Raw genomic sequence first — 22,308 nt, 5'->3', positions numbered from 1 at the left:
TGATACACCTCCTGTGACCTGGCTCTAGGCACCATAGCCTATAAGCTTTGACTCCTTCAGGGTATCCCATGAACATGCATTTCAGAGCTCTAGGTTCGACCTTGTCTTGCCTAATGTGAGCATAGGCTATGCAGCCAAATACTCTCAGTTTGTGGAGATCTGGTGGATGTCCCGACCAAACTTCTTCAGGTGTCTTCATATCTAACGCTGTCGAAGGACATCTGTTTATCAGATATGTTGCTGTCGAAACAGCCTCAGCCCAGAACACCTTCTTTAAACCGGCACTAGTCAACATGCATCTGACTCTCTCCAAAATAGTTCGATTAAACCTTTCAGCCAAACCATTTTGCTGTGGAGTACCTGAAGTAGTTCTATGCCTTGCAATACCAGAGGCAGCACAAAAACTGTCGAATGCCTCATTGCAAAATTCAAGGCCATTGTCGGTTCTCAACCTCTTGACCTTTCTGCCAGTCTGATTTTCAACCAGAGTCTTCCAACTTTTGAAATTCTCAAAAGTTTCATCCTTAGTCTTCTGGATGAATACCCATAATTTTCTGGAATAATCATCTACTATGGATAGAAAATACCTTGCTCCTGAATGTGATGGACACCTTGCAGGCCCCCAAAGATCAGCATGGATGTAATCAAGGGATCCATGTGTTCTTTGTTTGCCTTTGTTGAACTTCACTCTGCAAGATTTTCCAAGTACACAGGGTTCACAAAACTTCAGCTTTTCAATTTTGTCTCCACCAAGCAGATTTTGTTTCCCTAATTCGACCAGACCCCTTTCACTGACATGGCCCAATCTCATGTGCCAGATTTCTGTTTTCGACAAAGGTTTCGTGGATGCAACATTTGTCGAACCACTTACAACTTCAGCCTCAAGGGTATACAAGCCTTGTTTCTTCACGCCTCTCAAGACTTCCTTCGAACCCTTCATGACTCTTAGGATACTTTTCTCTCCTTGGAAAACATATCCTTTCTTGTCGAATTCACCAAGAGAAAGCAGATTTCTCTTCAAATCAGGAACATACCTGACTTCAGTCAACAACCTTATTGACTCATCATGGAGCTTGAATCTCACAGATCCAACACCTGCAATCTTGCAAGCCTTGTTGTTTCCCAGCAATACTGATCCACCATCTTGATCACATAATTCCTCGAACAAGTCTTTGTTTGGAGTCATGTGCCAAGTGCAACCTGAATCCATAATCCACTCCTTCTTAGAGTCACTGCTTGAAACCACAAGAACATCAGATGATTCGAAATCATCTTGAACAATGGCAGCGTTGCCATTATCCTTACCTCCATGATATTTCAAGCGTTCAGGGCACACCTTTCTTGTGTGACCCTCCTTCTTACAATGGTAGCATCGAATGCCAGATGCTTCGCCACTGTAAGTCTTCGACTGGCTTTTGCCTTTATTCTTGTCGAACTTACCATCCTTTCGTAAGAGTTTTCCTTTAACGGCCAAACCTTCGCCAACAGTCGAAGGTTTATGCTCCTTTCGTTCATTCAAGTCCTTAGAGTACAAGGCTGATTGAACTTCTTCAAACGTCAGGGACTCCCTTCCATACAAGAGAGTTTCTTTGAAGTGAGCATGTGATCGAGGCAAAGCGCACAATAGTAACAGCGCTTGATCTTCATCATCAATCTTCACATCAATATTTTCAAGATCAAGAATCAGCTTGTTGAACATATCCAACTGCTCAGCCAACACTTTGTCTTCAATCATCTTGAATGAATACAAAGCTTTCTTCAGGTAGAGTCGATTTACCAGCGATTTGGTCATGTACAAACTTTCAAGTTTCACCCATAACCCTGATGCCGTCGTCTCCTTTGATACCTGCCTGAGAACCTTATCACCAAGGCTCAACAAAATTGCGCTGTGTGCCTTCTCAATCATAGTCGTCTTCTCCGCTGCCGTTAATGCAGCATTCATGGCTGCCTCTCCCTTCAACGCTTCCAAACACCCCTGCTGAACCAGTAGGGCTTTCATCTTCAAGCGCCACAGACCGAAATCATTCACTCCGGTGAACTTTTCAATCTCATACTTTGTTGACGGCATCTTCTCCACGCTCACCGCACCAATTTGTTGTGAATTCAATGCCACGAACAAAGTATAAAATAAGGGATGAATAAAGGACAATGAAGAAGAGGAACACAAGATTGGTTATAACTGCTATTCTTTCACTTTCTCTTAAAACAAGATTACAAGTTTACAAGAATAACAAATAACCTCTCTCACCCTAAATTAGGATTTGCAGCTTGGCAATGATGAGAGACTAGTATGCTATTTATAATAAAACCTAACATACTAACTAATGGGCTTTTTCAGCAAGGCCCATTACACAAGCCAACTTAATAAACAAGCTAACTTAACAAATTAGAGTTTAAACACTAAAACCTAATTTAACATGCTAACAACTCTAGCATCTTCGACATCTGTATGCTAGACCCATCTTCGACTACAGCATGCACACTTCGACACCAGCATGTGAACAATCCTTCGACTTCATGCTTAACTCTGTCGAACTGTCGAACCAAGACAACTATTCTCACTCTACAAAAAAATGATTTGCAACTCTGTTAGCTTTAATAAAAATTAAAACTTGCTAACTATTATGGAACATGTTTGATGCTAAATGACCCCTAAGTGTGTTAGAAATGTATTAAAAGATGTGATTTGGTTCTGTTTTAGGGGTATATTGATTTTGGTATGAATTGGGTTGAATTGGATAAAGGGAAGTGTTGTCAAAATTATGATTTTCTTCTACTAGGCACGCTGTAATCGGGTAACAGCGGGGCTGTAACCGATTACAGCGTTGAAAAATAGTGAAACTGGGAGTTTTTGGGTGCTGTAACCGGTTACCCTCTATGCAGTAACCGATTACAGGCGGAGTTTTGAAAATAGCGAATAGTTGACGTGGATGTGTAACCGGGTACGCTCCCTGCTGTAACCGGTTACACCTGACACTTTTTGAAAAATATTTTTAAAAATTCATATCTTTCAAACCGTATATCCGTTTTAAGCGTCGTTTTGAACGTTGTAAAGATAATTAATATTTTATATAATAAAATGGTGTGACGGACAGTGGCTCGATTTTATTTTGAAATCCCGATTTTAAATTATTATGATGAGTTATACATTGTGTGCATGATTGATAAATGTAATAGATGTGGTGATGTTGTGACAACATGACTGTGATATTGATGATATATTCGATGTGAATGTGTATGATGTGATTATTGAATGGTGTTGAAACATGAACATACCAAAATTTGGTGTTGCTATCATAGTTGATTTTGCTCATCGTAATCAGTGTTGATGGTGAGTATGTTATATGTTATGCATGCATTCATAATCATAGTTGTGGCTGAACCCCGATGTTGTTTGGATCAGTGGAGGCTAACTCCCATTATGTGGAATTAGTGCTTGGCAGGGCCGTATCCCGGTATTGGTTGGATCGGTTAGATGGGTTAATCCCATGATGATTTGTACCACATGCATAGAGTCATTGCATTTGTATATGTGTTGTTATAACATGATTGGAAGATTGCCAGTGTTATTTCGTAGTGATGTGTTTGATTGCATTTTCGTAACTGTTGGTGAATAATTCTGAAAATCTAAATATGTTGCAGTTAGGTGAATAATCTGCTTATGATGTTTTGTCGTTATGAACTTATAATATAGTTTAATTGTGATATGTCTCACCCTTACTGTTGATCATTTTCATATTGACAAGTAGCAGCGTTTGTGCTTTGGTGAGGATAGCTTGTAGGCTAATCGATTCGTCTAGTTTTCGGTCGCGTGAGTGTCATGCTCTGGTCTTATAACACTGGAGAACGCTTGTTTTAGAGTTACTTGAGAAACTCTTATTTTTGGTTGTTTGAATTATTTTGGTTGGATTACGAGTCGATGACTCTTTGGTGTTGAATATTGATGTTTTACGTTATTCAGATTATGAAATTATTTTCCGCTGTGTTAAACATGTTTTACTGAATAATGTGATTTTGTTCCTCGAAAGGCATGACAAACAGATGTTTTATTTTATTTAAGGAGTTGTAGCATCCTTTTACATGTTTTTACTATGAATTTATTTAATATTCCGTGGGGGTTTAGAAGGGTGTTACACCCATCATTTCAAAATTTCTAGAACTTTCGATTGCGGTTTTGCACTGTGTTGGCGACCCACATCTTCATTGCTCTACCATAACCACATATGGGAAAACCAAGATATGAGACTGAATTAACACTGCTTCCACGAGAACTGCTTCCAACCATGCTTCCGATTGAGTGGACGAAGAAGAACGTAGGAGAAGCGATAGATAAATGATGAAGAACGTAGGAGAATTTCGAGAAAAGGGAAACAGTGGAAAGGTGGGGAAAAACCCTAGATTCAGATATTTGAGAAACAGTGGAAAGGTGGGGGAAACAATGGAACGGTTTCAAATAACACTATACAGTTATCATGGTCTTGTGCCACATATAGATAGGCTAATAAGTCAAAACTCGGTCAACATATTGAGTAAAAGGGTGTGGTGAAATTGGATTAACTTTTTTATAAGGGTGCCTTCATAAAAATAAAAATAAATTTCAGATAGATAAAACCGAATCTCGCTCTAATGACAGGGATCGTGTATTTAATCCTTCTTAATTTTAACACTTAATTACTACCACTTTAATTGTATACTGACATTCAAAACACCAAATTCAAACATTGGTATGGTGGCGAATAGAAACACCAACTTTCAAGTCAGTGAGATTCTTTAGTGTGGTGTTTTAGGTTAGAATTGTATCTACTTATTGATTTGTCTTTTAACCTTTATACATGTCCTTAAGATTTTAGGCCTTGTAACCATTATCGGGGGACACCTTTCTCTAAGGGTGCAGAATATATTATATGGCCTTGTTATCCAAAGACACATGATAGTTGACCTGTTTTGATATAGTACACATTGGAAAGAATTTAATTTCATAATCAATTGATACAATTTGAATCACCGAAATAAAAAAAATTTACATAATCACAGGTTACAAAACCTTACTTAGATAGTGTACAAATCTATTTTGATAAAGAAAGACAAATGCAACAAACACAAAGTTGCAAAATGGAATGGATGGCATTGACCAATCACTATTCCATTGTCATATGGTACTTCATATCTACACAGCCTAACACTAAATTTTTTTTTTACAACATTAATAATGTACAAATTAATTATAAGCGACAGTGATTCATATGATTCATCATCTCTTGCTTTGGTTCCCTATCTTCCTAACAATATTCATCAACTTTAACTTGATGTTCTTCCAACTTCTTCAATTTTTACACTTCTTATCCTCAAAAACTTCTATTACAAACTTATCATAAATCTCCAAAAACAATTCCCATTCACCTTTGTTCATGTTACCAAAAGAAATGCCACCAATTCCACTATTAGTATTAGTCTCTCTCTCTTCTTCATCTTTGTCTTCTACATTCTCATTGTTAATACTAGCCTTAACTTTCAAACAGATATTTTCCAATTCACTCGGAGATTCGTCGCTGCCGCAATATCCCCTTGTCATCATCTGGGCTATATCAGCAAGACAGAAGCCAGCAACAGCAGCTTGTTTCAAGAAAACGGTGCAGACGATAAGAACACGAATAGACGATTCTCTCAACGAGGGAACCTCGGATCTTAGAATATCAGCATCTTTTGAAGGATCAAGGTTTGAAATATAGTCAAGTTCGGATTCAGAGAATGGAACTGAGGCTTGTGGCCAATGCAGCCACTCAAAATAAGGATCCTCCAGCCATTCGGGCAAGCAAAAGCCGTGATCAATCGGAACAAGATCGGTGGTAGCAACATCGTTATCGAAACTATTGTTGTCTTGTTTCATAACAAGCATATTCCCTGCATGTCTGTCAAGATTCATGAGCCTAATGTCTAGAATACCAATTTTGTGAACAGAATCAACTGAGAAGAGAGAAGGGCCTAACTCTCCTGCATCGAAACCGTGGCCAACAAAGCGTTGGAGCGAGGCGAGTTTAACTGTGGCAGAAGAATCGGAGAATGTAGCATGACAGAATTTAACTAAAGCAGTTGGAGGCACACCAGAAAAGCCTCCATGATCAAGTAGATAAGCAGCCAGTTCTCTTATTCCAGTTTCGCCAATTCGAATCGAGCGTTTTAAGTCAGGCTGCACTAGCATTTGATGATTATTACTTTTAAACCCTTTCGGACTATTGAAGGCGAAAGGTTCTTCGTCTACCGGCTTTGCTACGGCGATATTGTTACCATTTGTGTTGGGGAAAACATAGGCACCACCAAGTCCACTGGGGAGTGGTATAGGTTGAATACCCGAGGCCATAGCAACGGCAACCTCAACGACAAGAGCGTGTACGGGAGCTCCACTTCCACGAACGATCTCGATCCTCGGATGAGGAGGATCTTCTACCCCGTTTACGGGTAGACATGGAGTGGAGAAACTTCGGTGAATATTCTCGGCTTGAAATGCTAGAAGAGTAGTTTGGTTGAGTTCAAGAAAGTTGTTGTAATCAAGGTGACCAAAGGATTGGAGTTTGCATCTTTGGGATCGACTAAATGGTTTAAATCCATGGGGTTGTTGATCAATGGCCACAGCCATTCTAAACAATCTCATCCAGATGAGAATAGCAGCGGTGCATTCCAAATCCCCGCACAACAATGTTAGTTTTCTGAAGGCAATGATGACATCTGCATCTTCAAAACAAAACAAAATTTGATCAAAGACATGTCTGGCGTTCAACGAGCATCAGTCATTTTCACAAAATATGACTGACGTCAGTGTTATGTCTGGTATTCGTACTAATAATAAAGCAAACATAAATACAACAAAATTTCTTACTGTGTATATTGGCTTTCGGAGTAAAAATCAAATACTAGCCGGACTCATCGCTTACACTTTAACACCAAAATAACAGAAGAGCAGGCAAACTTTGCATATTTTTTTCTTGAATCCCTTATAACCTGAAAAAATTCACAACAACAAAATGTAAACAAACAAAATGAAATGCAGAAGAAAACAATGTATCAAGGAAACAAGAGAGAGATGGCATACCCTGAACACACTGTTAAAAGGTATTCAGGGAAACAAGAAGCAACGGGAGCGCGAGAGAATCAAACCGTCGCCGGAGTAATATCGAAATATAACTCCAATTTCACTCCCACTCCCACCGTTAATATCCCCACTTCTTCTTCTTCTAAAACACAAACCCTATCAACCCTTCGACCCTTTCCTATTCATATCTTTCTCTCCTTACGTTATTGTTGTGGCTATTTTTGGTTCTGTAACTGCCATAACGACATTTGGCGTATTCTCTTACACAAACGGGAAGTTTGATATTTTTGAATATTTTTGTAACGTTTTAAATTAGTAGTAACTAATTAAAAACCTTTAACTGCTATTTCTTTTGTGGCTTTATCTGAATTCTCACCAAAAAATAGGATGGTGTCAAATTAGATGATTTTTTTTCTTTTATTAGTTTGTGGTCGTTGAAAAGTTTTCAATAAATTACTGAAATATTATTTTGTTGAATTTAAAATGAGAAAAAGGGATATGCACTGAAAGTGTAAAATACCTTTACACTGTTAACCAATCACAACCATGTATCTAATTAAAACACAATTTTAATTTAAAAAAACTAATATGACATGGCAAGTGTAAGCATTTTGATTGGATGTATATGTAAAGTTTGTTTACACTGTCAGTGCACTACCTTTAAATTCATTTAAAATTATTATTACTATTATTTTTGTTAAATATGAAACTTGATTTTATTATTATTGTTTTTATTATTATTACTAATATTGTTTTGTTAAATATAAAATTATTATTATTATTGTTTTGTTAAATCTATAATTATGTGGTAAAAGAAGAAATAAAATAAAAATAATTTTGTTATTAATTATTATTTTGTGTTGATATTAAAACTATTTTTATATGTCTTTTTTCAAAGGAAAATGCTAATTGTTAAGAAAACATAAAAACAAGAAAGGCAAGAATAAATCCCAACTATTCATTATCACCACCACCCCATGATTCCTATTAAAAAGGGAATTAAATTAAAAATAAATTAAAAATTTCCCTATAATATAGTTACATGTGTTCATTCTTGCATTTCTTCTCCAAATTCCTTCGTACTAAATAGCATTACTCTTTTTCAAAAGATAATGGAAGAAATCTTAGTTAATTATAATTTTTAAAAATATATATGGATACCCGTAAATATTTCTGGATATTTAAAAATCCACGGATATCCGTATGGTAGATACCTGCACATGTATGAAGAGGATACAAATATCATATTTATTAAACGGGGCGGGTAGCGAAAAACTAGTACATTTGACTTTTGGTACCCTTTTTCACCCCTATCATTAATCAATTTTGTTATAAATTTACATTATACATCTAATTGACATATTTTGGGGTTGAAACATTTCATTACACAGTGATAGTATTTAAGTTGAAGATGTAGAAGTTGATTATGGTGATGATTATGATTCACATTGGGTTCCTGTAATTAGGATGTCTTTTTCCGGTGTAGAGAGAGTCAAAATATATTATCAAAAGGGTTTGGCTAGAGAATCAGATCATCAAAAAAGGGAGATAATAGAGAGCTCAACTACATAATACTTGCATGCTCAATAGAGAGGCCAAACGTTTCAAAATTTGCGTACATGTTAAAGATATTTCCATGTAGGGCGAAAATGTGTCCTGTCAAAATTTTAATAAATTGAAAGAAGATGGTTTATGGTACATTACAATATTTGAATTTAACCATTCTCATTAGACCAGCCCTGCAAAGACGAAATTGCTCGAGACTAACAAAAATATGAACTTACACATAAGGAGAACAATCCAAATCAATAATGATGCAAGAGTAAGGATCAACAAGGCTTTCAAATCACTTGATAAAGATGAAAGACGACATGAAAAAATTTCATTTTCTGAAAAAGATGCGAGAAGCTATGTTAACAAGGAATGACATGCAATTGGAAAAGAATGTGATGGTAAGCCTTTGATAAGTTATTTTTGTAAAATGAGGGAGGCAATTTCAAATTTCTTCTATGAAATAGATTTGGATGATGATTTTCATGAAAGGAAGAAGTAGATCCGTTTACGAATATTTTGGAGGTGTTATAACTTTTTGACATAACATAGTTGACTAATAAGTATGACATGTCATTTAATACATTTGTAGGTGTGAATCGCCATGGTCAATCAACATGACTTGGTTGTTAATTACTATCAAGTAAAGACACGAATTAATTTGTGTGGATTTTCAAATCATGGTTTTGTTGAATGCTAGAAAAAGCTCATCTGGATATTGTGACCGATTAATGTAAGGCTATGAAATATACTATTGAGTTGGTCTTCCCTAAAACATGCCATAGGCATTGTTTATGGTATATATATATAATGAAAGAAATTCTAGAAAAACTTAGCACATATGGTGAGTATAAAAGGACCAAGCATGGAATGAAAGAAGCAGTCTATGATACATTCATAACAACTAGTTTTGAACAAAAAGGGTGTTCGTTCATCAAAATGTTTGATCTAACACAAATATTGGTTGAGTGGGTTGTATAATGAGCGTCACATATGGGCGCAAACTCTGTAAAGGAAATATTTTTGGGCTGGTATGTTAACTACGCAGTGTAGTGAAAGCATACAAGCTTCCTTTGATGGATATATCAATTCTACAACAAATCTAAATAAGTTTGTGAAAAAATATGATAATGCTCTTAGAAGTCGGGCAGAAAAGGAATTTGAATTTGATTTTAATTTGATGGATACTACAATTCCATGTGGGTCAAACTAGTCTGCTGAAAAGCAATTCCAAAGTGAGTTTACACATGCCAAATTCAAGTGGAATTCATATCTAAAATTAATTTCTCTTCCTCCTTGGTTGACTTTGCACAAGATCAACATCATCATCAGACAGCATTTCTACTTTATATTTATTCTTAACACCCACATCTCTCACAAAAGTGCCTTCTTCATCTTGATTGATATGACTCACAACAGAATCCATGTTAACTTTTCATCTTCATTTCATCCTCAAGATCTATTATCCTCTCTCTAAATTCTTTATCAATCACCAATCTTTGATAATCATAAACATCCACAAAATGTTTTCCTTGTTCAAACATAACAATAGTGACTATGTCATGTTGCAGTTCTTCCTCTATTGCAATCACTCTTCAATTATCTATCAAAACAAAAAAAAAATCAATTCAAAAACATAACAATTATGGGTAAAATAAGGTTTACGATGTTGTAATATAAATGCTTACCATATTTTCTCAAATATTTTGTTCAATATTTTTCTTTTGAATTCTTATAACCAGAAAATTTAAAACATGTTGAAAAGAAAACCTAAAGATAATGGGTATTTTCTACAAAGAAAGTGGTTGAATGTCCAAATTTGTAACAAATATTAAAAAATGTATTTTAAAAATTTTAAGATAGAAGGTTGTGCTATAAATTTATAAAATCTTTATATTTGAAAGATGGAAGCACACCCATTTAAATGCCATTGTACCTTTTTTCCCATCATTCAACAGTATTAAGGAGGACTCATATAAACTAGTAACATGAAAGTTATAAACTTTTATGGGCCAACCACATGCTCAGGGATCCGGACCCACCTTCAGATACCCAACTATCGCAAGGAAAGAAGTCCATGGATTGATTCGACCCAAGCAGATCCCAATTTCAATATGGTCACCCTCGAGAGTAACATCTCAGATCCATCTCAAGCACATAAAAGCTTCTAGAACAGTCTCCTAACCATTGAGCATCCAGTAATCTGGAAGCAGGAGGTCCATCCCTCTTACGCATCCAACGATCTTCTGCATTTTATGACGCTTAGTTAGCGAGTTAGTTATTCAACTCCTCTATATATGCAGATGGCGCAATTTCAGGTAACAAGTTTCGAACACAATTTTGAATACTTTATCTCCCTCATTCACATAATGACTTAAGCGTATGAGTGCTAATCTTGCAGGTACACCCCCTCTCACGTAAGGGTTTCCCGAAAAGGCAGACGAAAAATGTCCAATTGTCACTAAAGGGCGAGTCAAACCGATCATGAGAGGGATCAAAGCGAGAGTCGGGGTTCACCTCAAAACCCAGAAGAGGAAGAAGATTTGTGCCCATATTAGTTGGTTGTATTCCCCCACCTTAAGACCTGGGCTTTTACTTCATCCTCCATCATGTATGCACAACAATTTAATAATTATTTCAAGACAAACATAATAAAGTAAGGACAACGGTGAAGAACAAAGAAAACCCTAAACTAACTAAAGGCAGCCCAACGACCTTCACAAGAACGTGACTCCATCAACAAGGAAATATCTATCAAACACTTTTGGATCGACCACAACAAATAGTTACGTGACCCTCCGAGTGAAGGGGATGACCAAACAGAACCGATCTATGAAAGAAGATGGTTCGAGAAAAACGTCAAAAATTTGTATTGTAGGCACCAAGAGAACCAGACCCCGACCCTTTGATCGGGTGGGAGTACCTCGGTCGCAACAAAAGAGATGAAAGAAAAAAACTGTAGAAGATGTTCCCTTCAGATACTCACACCAAACTACAACAAATAATGCTTTTTATGACGAAATTTTCACCTCAACCAAAAAAAAAACAAGGTATAATGTCAAGGCACGTCTTATTTTATTTTTAAACACATTTATATTTTTTCATACATTAAAAAGTTTATTGTTCGGCCTTCTTTATTTCTTATTCAATTTTAGTGAGACTGTATTTCATATAATTATTAGAAGGCTAACTTCTATTGCGGCTCCAACCAAAAAAAAAAACTACAAAACAAAACCAAAATTTCACAGCATATAATCTAACAAACCTCAAGTAACTAGATTCACCTTGAAGATGAGACACTCCCTTGTCCACAAGCTTGTACAAACATGATATTAAATAAATGGATTTAAAATCTCTAAATTTAGAGGTAAAACTACCTTAATAATTGGTGTAATGAAAAAAGAAGAGAAACGCCACAGAAGCTTCATAATGGTAAAAGAAAAGTTGCTAAAACATCACCTTGGTGTCCCCCTATGGAGAGGACAAAATGATTTAACAAAAGAGAAGTTAAAGATAGATGTTTTATGGATGAAGAAGTCAAATTGAGAAGATATCCTCTCAAAAGAAAAAAAAAAGTTTGAGAAAATGCCAATGTAAAAAGTTTGAGCAAATGCCAATGTAAGATCAATTTTCAAGATCTATTCTCAAACACTTGTGTTATAAACTGCAAATAAGTTGTGTTATAAGCTGCAAATAAGTTGTATATCCAAACAGAATCAAAGAAACCCCAATTCAAATCTTACATCACTATTCTTTAGAAAAAAGATAATTGAATATTTTATTATAAGAGCTTCAAGTTATAGGCACATATATGCCTAGATAGATATACATACTTTTAAGTGCCACAACCTGGATGAATCCTTATTGTTTTATTCATTGTTCATTGTAGCAGGTTATATAAATCTTAATTAAAGAACAGGTACATGCAATCAACTGACAGCCAAAGGATCCTTCAACGAAACTCCATTAGATTCAGAAGGATTACGGATCTTTACGCCGGTTGCGACAAACTGTTGCTTTTCAGAGACAGCATCTTCAACTTGTGATTCCTCTGGAGGAATTGATCTTCCGCCCCAACGTACAAGATCTTTAATGATGGTTTGGAGTTCATTATCTTTATTTAATGACTCCAGAGTCACATGCGTACCTGAAACCAGTTCAAAACAGTTATATCATAATTCTCCATGAAGAATTTCAATGGTCATAGATTATATTGCTTTTGAAAGAGTTAGCTTTAAAATCATTGGAAAAAACTCGAATCTTGCATCAGCGATAGAAAACCCAGAAGAAGAAAGTTTATAAAACATGAACAATCTTCACTTTGCAATTATTTTTAAAAAATCATTATAATCATATTATCCGGGCCATATCACTAATCAATATATGATTCCTAACAAAGACAAAGCACGATACTTACGGTATCTCCAATAGTGCTTCGGATTTGTAGGGTCGTTGATTGTCTCTTCTGCTGCAGGGCGTGTTGTATATTCTTCTTTTAATGCTAACAAGTCCTGCCCACCAGATTAAGAGTGACGTGATTTTCATGTGAAGGGAAATAACAAAAGTGGGCGAAACCCCGAAAGTTATGGACAAATTAGTGAGATCTGTGGTAGGAAATTAAACAGAACTTAGAAATCATGGTTTTCGAACATGTCGGTCAAAATACCTGAAGAGGGAAAATTGCCCACATCGATGGAGATTCAATATGTTGCCTTATAATATAATGTGCAACTTCTGGAACGCATTGATCAGGTGGCAACTCATCAGACTCCATCACATTCTTGAAAAAACGTTGCCTTCTTTCGTCGTCTTCTTCCCACCAAGCACGCAAGGTGGAACTGTCATGACATGATGGAGCACATACCTGCAAGTTGGTTGCTAAATCAAATGACGATTTTACATAATCCATTTAAACACAGAAACTACAAACACCACACAAGACCAGTAACTTTTCATTATGTGAAGCACAAAACCAGAAAAAACATTTGAGTGTCGCGTAGATATAACCCAATCTGAGCTATGATTTCGGGAAGCTTAATAGAAAGAAGATTTTCTCAGAGTATTTATCATCCGTTGGATTTTTTTTTTAATACGAAACCATGAAGTCTCAATAAAGAGTAAAGAATATAAATATTCTTCCTTTAGTTCCACCATAGGCGGTCCAAACTAAAATAAGGATAAACATGGTACATAGAAACTTTACCGTCATGTAGCTGTATTTAGAAGGAATGCCAAATTCCAGATCAGATTCACTGGGCATCCGTTGGATGCGCAGCCCAACTAATCCGAGTTCTTGCATAACCTGCACTAACAAATTTAAAGTTAAACTTTTCAATGTAAGACCCCCATCCAAAATGAAACAATTCAAATCCTTTTGTATTCTTAAGCATAACTCTGAACATGTATGTTTTGGGAGCCCTGCATACGAGTGAGAAAGAGGTTCTTATTTATAAGAGCTTGAGTATAATTGACATACAGGATGCACACAAGATGGAATGAGGCCCAAATCTTCCCCGCAGGCCAGCATCTCTGATGAATTTAGAAGTGCAGGTAGAGTCTTAAGCGCATTTTGCCTCCAAAGATTCTCTTGACGTTGGAAATAGTAGTCGTAATACAATCTTTTGAGAACATTCTTGCTGTATTGTATGATAAACATTAAAATCTCGTAATATTACATCTCAAGGAAGTCAGAAACAAGAATATGAAATGAAATAATTTTGGTATTAGATGGAGAACAGTTTTCACTGAAATTATTTTCGTATTATACCTCAGCGCTTTTTTTTTAACAGTCCTAGTTTTCAGCGCCAAACAATGATGAAAAAGCAGCATAATAGCTGGAACCATTCCCAGTGGTTTATCCACGTGCACTAATATTAATAAGGTACCTGTGATCATCCAAAGCCTGGAAACTTGAGGTATCTTCAAGGTTGAAACGAGGATAAAAATCTTTTGGATTCTCTGGATCTCGGATAAGAGCTATATTCTGCAAGACACAATAACAAATAATACAGTGTTGGATTTGCCAGATTAAGAGGACACGGATCACAGTTCAGAAGACAGAAAAAGATTAAACATAGATTAAACGAAAAGCCATATAAATACTGAAGTGTGTCAATTTGATCTATTGTCTACTAATAAATAAGAAAGTATCACATCATAGAAATTAAGTTTTCACAAGCGCTGGAATCACAAGTGTAGCTTAAAACATCAGATCTATTTGGTTTACTGATAGGAGGATATAGAATAACGGCTATCTATAGTAGTTACTGTTGACTAGGGAAGTTGGTTAGTTAATGGGGTAGTTAGGATTGTCATGTATAAATTGGGAGGTTTTGGAGTTAGAAAGGGTACCATTTGAATATTGTAAAGTTTGCGAAAAGAGTAGCAACTCTATTGTGAAGGGGAAACCCTAGGAGGAGAGATTGCTCTCCTGCTCTTTTCTATTTCTTAATACAATTGTTCTCTCTTTGGAATCCAATTTTGGGTTTCTAACAATTTTTAATAATGAAATACCCTTCTACGAGTGAATCAAAGTTAAGTCAAAATAATGATATTTACCTTTCAGTGTAAATATCGATATAGAAAGATAGTGGGTGGAAGAGAAGAAGAATATGATCCATGAAGCAAATTTGATAAACTACCTGTATAAGATCGAACAGACTACGCCGGATTTTGTCTTCACTCTCCAACAACAGAGAACTTTCTGCAGAAGTTTTCAGTTTGGAAACAATTTTTTTCTCTGTGTTGCTATCCTCCTTGAACTATAATCAGTCATGAAAAATAAAATTACAACAGCATATATATTTAATGGTCGCAACAGAATTTACAGTAAACTTATGAAAGAAATGCATGCTTAGAAATAACCAACATAAATGAAATTTCGTTATATTTTCACATCTTACATTATAAAGTCCCTGAACCTATCTCAGATTGGTGCCATTAAATACCAAGTTACATTGAGTAGAAATCTTTAATAAAAAGGCAATAAGATTGATACTGAGAATGCACTCTTGCCTAATTACAAGTAATCAAGCAACTCATAGCTGTACTTGCTTGATCATGAAAAAATTTCAACAATCAATACATTAATAAAACATCAAACATATCCTTCTTCATCTACTTAATTGGGAAACAAGTACAAAATACGCGATCAAATTCTACTAGCAACCCCAGCCAAGCCTTATCCATAGACTATAGAGGCTATGAGCTATTACGAAGATTAAGTATTCTTTGGATATCTAAAATAGGATTTGAAGCAATTCATTAAGTTTATATGGTTTACTCATGAAATTTAGAATTTAAATACACAGGAACAAATAAACAAAATGGGGAAATGAACTGAAGTAGGATAGAAAAGATCAGTGACAACTAAATTTTAAGAATCAGTATATTCTCAAGCGGCTAAGTATCAATAGGATATTTATATGATTATATAACTAGCAAAAGTGAAGAAATAAATAATTAACATATATAGAACATGACTGTGTTGAAACCAAGCACAGTTCGTTCATGAAAGTTTATATTCAAATCAAAAGGTAGCTGGTTAGGTTATGCTAAAATTAAAGAAGTGCTTCTCATACACATTTTAATAAGTTGTACCCTTGGCATATGGAATATATGCTTTATGAGAATATATGGGAAGTTAAAAGAAAACCGGCACGGAAAAGTATGATCACCTCATAGCAGTTCTTTTCATATTCGTTCAGAAAAGTTGTTGCAACAAATGTCCAAGCAGATCCAAATTTTTCCTGAATCAAGAATGAAAAAAATATGGTATGACTAAGCACATCTACAAGACATATGAGAAAAAAACCAAATGTATCTTTAAGGAAAATTATTACCACATTATTAAAATTCATTCATTGCGTAAAAGGTACACTTCTAACCTGTAATATTTCCTGTCTAATGTATGGACGGCTCAGGCGATTAAAGTCCCATATCCCTTCTCTTTCAAGTTCTTCCTACAATAGATTTAACAAAATTATAAATTGACCAAAAAAAATAGTTTCCATTGCCAGTTAGAGCAGCTCAGCTCATATTCACTGAATCAAGCGCCCTTTAGATTTATAAAAGAGCATAATGATACCTGACTTAGAGGAATAGATGGTCGGAATTTTCCGACTAGACCTGTCACGGCATGTTCTGGAAGTTCCCAGATTCGGAAGAATCCCAATATGTGATCAATCCTGTAAGCTGTGAAATATTTTCCCATCTGCCATGGACAAAAGTAAAACTAATCTTCAGCCTCTGTACTAAAGTTTGCTTATTATTTTCCAGTTAAAAACAGGGAAAACGAGAATTCTAAACCAAAACCTGTGTCAATCGAGCTCGCCACCAACCATAGTTGTCTTTTGACATCTCTTCCCAATTATAAGTAGGAAAGCCCCAATTCTGGCCATTTTTATCAAAATAGTCAGGAGGTGCCCCGGTAGAAGTGTTCATTCGAAACAAATTTGGATAAACCCAAGTATCCACACTGTTTCTGTCAACTCCGATGGGAAGATCTCCCTTTAGAATCACTCCCTTCTTTCTTGCGTATTCTGAAGCTTCAGACAACTATCAGAATAAGATGAAAGCAAACAGTTAGATATTGTGTTACATGATTTAACGACCGTGTAGAGCTTATAGTAGGGTTCAATATAACTAACTTGTAAATGCAGATGATATTGAACATAGTAGTGGAAGCGAATTATCTCGTAATGCAGACTTTCCTTGGATACAAGTTTCTCCAACTGTAAAACAATGGGAAATATACAGTCTTAATAAGACATATTTGGAAATTGAAAAGAAAAGCTAAGGCACATACCTTATCTTCAGAATAATTAGCAAAACTGCCCCATTGACTTCGTTCCGATGTCTCAAAGAAATCCCGCAGGAAACAGAAAGCAGCATAGGGTTTCAACCAACCCTATTACCATCAAGAACAAAGCTGAGTCAATGTAGCATTTTAAATAAAATTAAAATTCATTATAAAGAAGAGGAAAAGATAAGAAAGATAAAGCATCTCTTGGCAACATATTAATCAGTCGTAATGTGCAGTAGTAAAACCTCATTCTCAGAAAAGAACTCCTGAAAGGAACTCGAATTAAGTATCAAATCTTTCTCTTGATTGAAAACTTTCTTCGCAATTGAGAGTTTAGTAGACAATGTAGCTTCATAATCAACATCCTGTAAAATAAAATTAACCAACCATGAGGAAATTGTCACTCACCAATATGTTTACAGAAAATATAGCCAACAACAATACAATAATAACATCAACCAAGTCTTTTCCCACTAAGTGGAGTCAGCTATATGAATCATTTGACGCCAAAGTCCAATCACGTACTGAGATTTGGCCCATAGTTTTTCTTGATCTCCCTTTATCTCTAACTATTGAACATTCCTCACTCTAATCTACTCTCTTTACTGCTTCTACAAATCTTTCTCATAAAAGTTGATGTCACCTAAGGAGAGATTCTACCATCTCTATTATAAAGACTCCCCCAATTTTCTCTCTAATAAATGTATTTCTAGTTCTATCTTTCATTTCTTTTGCAACAACACATCGAAGGACCATTCTCGTGACTTCAACACTAACCTTATTTTCTAGTAGGTTTATACTTCCCAAAAATCAGTTCCCTACATCATTATGGATCTTATAATAACTGTGATAAAAATTTCCCTTAAATTTTAGAAGTACTTTCTATAACATTTCACACCCAAATAATTCCACCTGTTGAGTCTTGCATTGGATGAGAAAAGACCTGAAAAAGTGTTCATAAGTAGGAGGCCTCTCTCACCTTGCAATTTTAAGGAAATGAAAATTGAGTAGTGACTTTTAGACTGAAAATAGTTCACCATGAATCTTCTCAAACTTAGTTGCACATCCTCTCTAATAAGCAAATTATAATCAAAGTTATAATGGCATTTGTTCAAAACACTAGCAATGTTCTGGCTGTCTAAAAGGACTAATTATTTAGATTTCGTAACAGAATTTTATTCAATGATGCATATGTATAAATTAGATAATGTTTCTTGATGATTTCAAGATACATATAAATATTTGATCATTACCTTCCCATCTAATTGTTGTTTTGCCTTCTCAATCTCTTGCTGTTTAAAGTAAATGCAAAGCATTTCAAAAGTTAGCATTTTGAAGTAGCTACAAATGCTATTCATTAGAGAGTCAAATTGCTAAACATAACCTTGATCTCCTCTGGTAAGTTCTCAGAAAGTGCCTGTACTCTCAGGTACAATGGATGCAGCGCAAATACTGAGAGTGAACTGAAAGACAAACATATGAGATGACAAAGTATCTCAAAATCAGTATATGAATTGTTTGAGACAACAATCAAACACGTGAAGCATTTTTTCCATCAGAAGTATGATAATACTAACATCAGACATATGTTGATATGATGTGTGTTGTTAGCATCTTATCCAAATAAAACTTGACATGATTTTAAACCAGAAAGAAAATATCAAACTTCAGTTATTGCAGAGTAAAAACCATGTTCGTATTTATGATATATTAAAAGGTAATTATAAGTTTATCTAATATCTATGATGATTTTGAAGGTGCTGTTATACCTGTATGGATAAGAATCCCACCACATCTGATGAACAGATGTATCATTGATTGGTAAAAGTTGAACTAAATGGAAACCAGATGCTACAGCCCAGTCAACTAGTAACTTAAGGTCAAGAAACTCCCCAACTCCTAGATCAGAGTCCGACCTAATAGAGAACATAGGAATTGCTACGCCAGCACCACGCCAGGGCGTTTCCTTGAAAAGCAAACCACCAACATATTAGAACCATCAAGTTCTAGAAAACCACAATCTCTACTAGCAGTAGTGTAAATTTAGCTACTTACTCGTATCATGCCATCTGAAAGAAAAATATATTTTGCTTCTCTTCTTGAGGAGTTAATTGAGACTTCTCGATTTGGACCGTTTTCTATAGAAGCGTTCCCAGACCTGTCATATTTACAATATCTATATGTGGAAATAACTGTTAAGGAAGAATGTAAAGTTTGACCAGGGTATTCGTAGCAACATATGAAAATAATAGTCCCACTCTTTCATCTATGACTCAAAATGAAAAGTTCAAAATGGATATCTTATTGGAAAATCACTCCTTTGCATCACACATTCAGCTAGCCATACAAATTCACCAACATAGCTGAGTTTTAGGCCATTTTCAACTTTCCACTGCCCCAACTTTGTATCGCTACCTATCACGTATATCTGCAAAAGTTTGGAAGAAACCACTAATTCATGGAAATTTCTTTTAATCACAAATTTTTGAAGTATCGTTAAATGTTAACAAGCATATATTTTTAAGGCATTCTTAATCCAGAAAATAAACAATGTTAATTGTAAAGGATATATAGATAAAAGGCCTTACTGATGTGTCTTTCTCAATAGTTGGGCAGGAAACTTTGAATTGGATGAGGATGGACTCCGCTGGTCATCAGAAGTCAAAACACATAAGCTATCAGCAAAATAATAAACGGGCATTATATTCACTATAAGAGCCCTAAACAGTAGGCTAAACATGTAATTTGCAAAATTTTACCTTCTGGTTCAAAAGTGATGTGGTTGACTCCTGTGGTTGTGATGGTGCTCGAATCCCAACTTTGCCGAAAAATGACATCTCGGAATGCACTTCTGAAAGGGAGAGCATCTGAGCCTGTCTGAACTTGACGATAAACAAGAACAGATCTTGAGAATATATTTTAACAGAAAAAATAAAACTATCACTTTTATCCAAACTAAAAGCCCATCAAATTATATTAAGAAAGATAATTTATATCCAACTTCTCGATGTAATTTCAATACCGACAACTTTGAGAAGCACCACATGAAGCATTTTGGCAAAACTGAGTAAGAAGAACAAGAAAAAACATATATGCAAGAAGCAACTCAAGCGGCCATATCCTTGTACTAAGCAAAAATGTTACAGCTTACAATCTCATAGAAAATACACACTACAACAAAAACAAAAATGGCAAGTTAGCAACAACAATCAAGCCTTATCCCACTAAGTCGGGTCGGCTGCATGGATCAAACGACATCATGATGTTCTCGTATATCATATCTCTATCCAACTCATCAATCTCCAAATTTTTCTTAATAGTTCTTTTAAAGATTTACACGGACTTCATCGGACTTTCCTAATTTGACTATTATGCTTTCCTCTAATCTACTCTCCTTACTACGCAATCTACAAGTCTTCTTTTGACATGTCCAAACAATTCAAGTCAAATTTCCACCATCTTTTCTTTGATAGGTGTTATCGCAATTCTCTCCAATGTTGTCATTTATCATCAAGTCTTACCATGCATCCAATTGAATTTCTTTGGTTCCTAACAGATTACAAATGCGCTCATAATCGGCACAATTTGTTTAATATGATCCAACCGCAATTTTTTTTATAAATAACGATTGCACTGCAAATATCTACAACTTTATAATTTAACAAACTGTACCTAAGCCTATTATTAGGAAGGACAGCAAAATAGGACATATTTCACATAATCATCGAACAGAAAACTTAAATAGAACTGCTTGAAACTTAAAAGAGAGAAAGGAAGCAACCTGCCAAAGATCACGAAACTCAATCTCCTGACCACTCTGAACACTTTCAGGGAGCCTCACTTCATGTTTCTTCCCCATCTCCCATCTTACAATATTTCTCTTATCGTCCACAACATAATAAGTATACTCACATTGAAACCCTTTCGGCACAGTAATACTTCCACTCCAAACAAGCTCAGAACCTTCATGAAAGGGAGTGAGCAACACACCTTTCTTCACATTCCAAGATCCAAGCACTGGTACAGAGCCAGACACCAGCAAACTCTGACCCCATTCAGTAAAATACGGTACGCGAAAGCTTATCTTCACCGAATTCACAGACTTATTCCCCGAAACCAGTCCCGGAAACACCATAGCTACAAAAATAAATTTGACACGATAATTGAAGTAAACTTAATTTCAAAGAAAGAATGCAGAAAGAGAAAATGAATGGATGAAATTCACCTAGAGAGAGAGATTGAAAGACCTTTGCTTGAATTAGAATAGAAACTTTAGAGAAGTAAAATGAGTGATAAAGAGAGTGAAGAAGACAAGAAGTAGAAGAGAGACGTTTCTGGCTATGAACAAGAGGTGTGAGGTAATATTCAGATTTTTTTTATTGTTAATATGGTCCGTCCATGGGCTCAAACTTTTTTGTACGTGTTGCTTTCACATTTCTAAGGAAGAGTGCTGCCATGATTGCGATGATTGATTTTTATTAAAGGAAACTTTGTATTTTTCTCCTTTTTATATCCCTTTCCTAAAAATATATTTTGTTTTTGTTTTTTTTTATAAGTTAAGATTTTTTTTATTATTTGTTGTCACAATATTTAATCTATCTCAATTAATTCAAATGTGAGCTAAAGTTGCCGCTAATAATTCCATTAAATGGGAGATGTTATTATTAAATTGTACATTCCCATATTATTATATTAAAATTTTTAAATTATTGATATGAGATGGATGAATAATTTATTCCTATTGATTGACTGTATAAAATTATTTTATACTAATTTAGAAAGTCATTTTTGGGATCTTACTTTTATTTTATTTTTTGAAAACTGAAATATCTAATTTTGGGTGGTGTTTTGATCATAATTATCAATT

At 35.2% G+C, this 22,308-nt stretch overlaps 2 protein-coding genes across 4 annotated transcripts; both read right to left on the bottom strand.

The window, feature by feature from the left end:
- Window positions 1–4,959: 4,959 nt before the first annotated feature.
- Window positions 4,960–7,244, bottom strand: LOC131612365 (phosphatidylinositol 4-kinase gamma 1-like). Of its 2 annotated transcripts, none has more exons than XM_058884162.1 (3): window positions 7,088–7,244; window positions 6,875–6,996; window positions 4,960–6,729 (listed from the first exon to the last, which is right to left on the bottom strand). In XM_058884162.1, exon 3 carries the CDS (start codon window positions 6,647–6,649, stop codon window positions 5,324–5,326), a length of 1,326 nt encoding a protein of 441 aa, XP_058740145.1. In that variant the 5' UTR covers window positions 6,650–6,729; window positions 6,875–6,996; window positions 7,088–7,244; the 3' UTR covers window positions 4,960–5,323. The 2 variants fall into 2 exon arrangements, with proteins under 2 accessions (XP_058740145.1, XP_058740144.1); XM_058884161.1 differs by having other exon boundaries at window positions 4,960–6,723.
- Window positions 7,245–12,349: 5,105 nt separating this feature from the next.
- On the bottom strand, window positions 12,350–21,884 carry LOC131609985 (4-alpha-glucanotransferase DPE2-like). Of its 2 annotated transcripts, none has more exons than XM_058881833.1 (23): window positions 21,689–21,884; window positions 21,223–21,578; window positions 20,201–20,318; window positions 20,030–20,088; window positions 19,742–19,869; window positions 19,497–19,623; window positions 19,211–19,407; window positions 18,826–18,904; window positions 18,695–18,733; window positions 17,687–17,806; window positions 17,445–17,546; window positions 17,287–17,370; window positions 16,952–17,194; window positions 16,725–16,850; window positions 16,525–16,599; window positions 16,315–16,386; window positions 15,280–15,399; window positions 14,524–14,621; window positions 14,115–14,274; window positions 13,842–13,940; window positions 13,305–13,502; window positions 13,056–13,149; window positions 12,350–12,785 (listed from the first exon to the last, which is right to left on the bottom strand). In XM_058881833.1, the coding sequence occupies exons 2-23, from the start codon at window positions 21,574–21,576 to the stop codon at window positions 12,568–12,570; spliced, it is 2,910 nt and encodes a 969-aa protein (XP_058737816.1). In that variant the 5' UTR covers window positions 21,577–21,578; window positions 21,689–21,884; the 3' UTR covers window positions 12,350–12,567. The 2 variants fall into 2 exon arrangements, with proteins under 2 accessions (XP_058737816.1, XP_058737815.1); XM_058881832.1 differs by having other exon boundaries at window positions 21,667–21,883.
- Window positions 21,885–22,308: the final 424 nt, after the last annotated feature.

The sequence above is a fragment of the Vicia villosa genome, linkage group LG6 (genome assembly GCF_029867415.1).
Source record: "Vicia villosa cultivar HV-30 ecotype Madison, WI linkage group LG6, Vvil1.0, whole genome shotgun sequence".
In the NCBI taxonomy this organism is placed as follows: Eukaryota; Viridiplantae; Streptophyta; class Magnoliopsida; order Fabales; family Fabaceae; genus Vicia; species Vicia villosa.
Note: the sequence above shows the minus strand (reverse complement) of the source record. Positions and strands in the feature narration are given on the sequence as shown.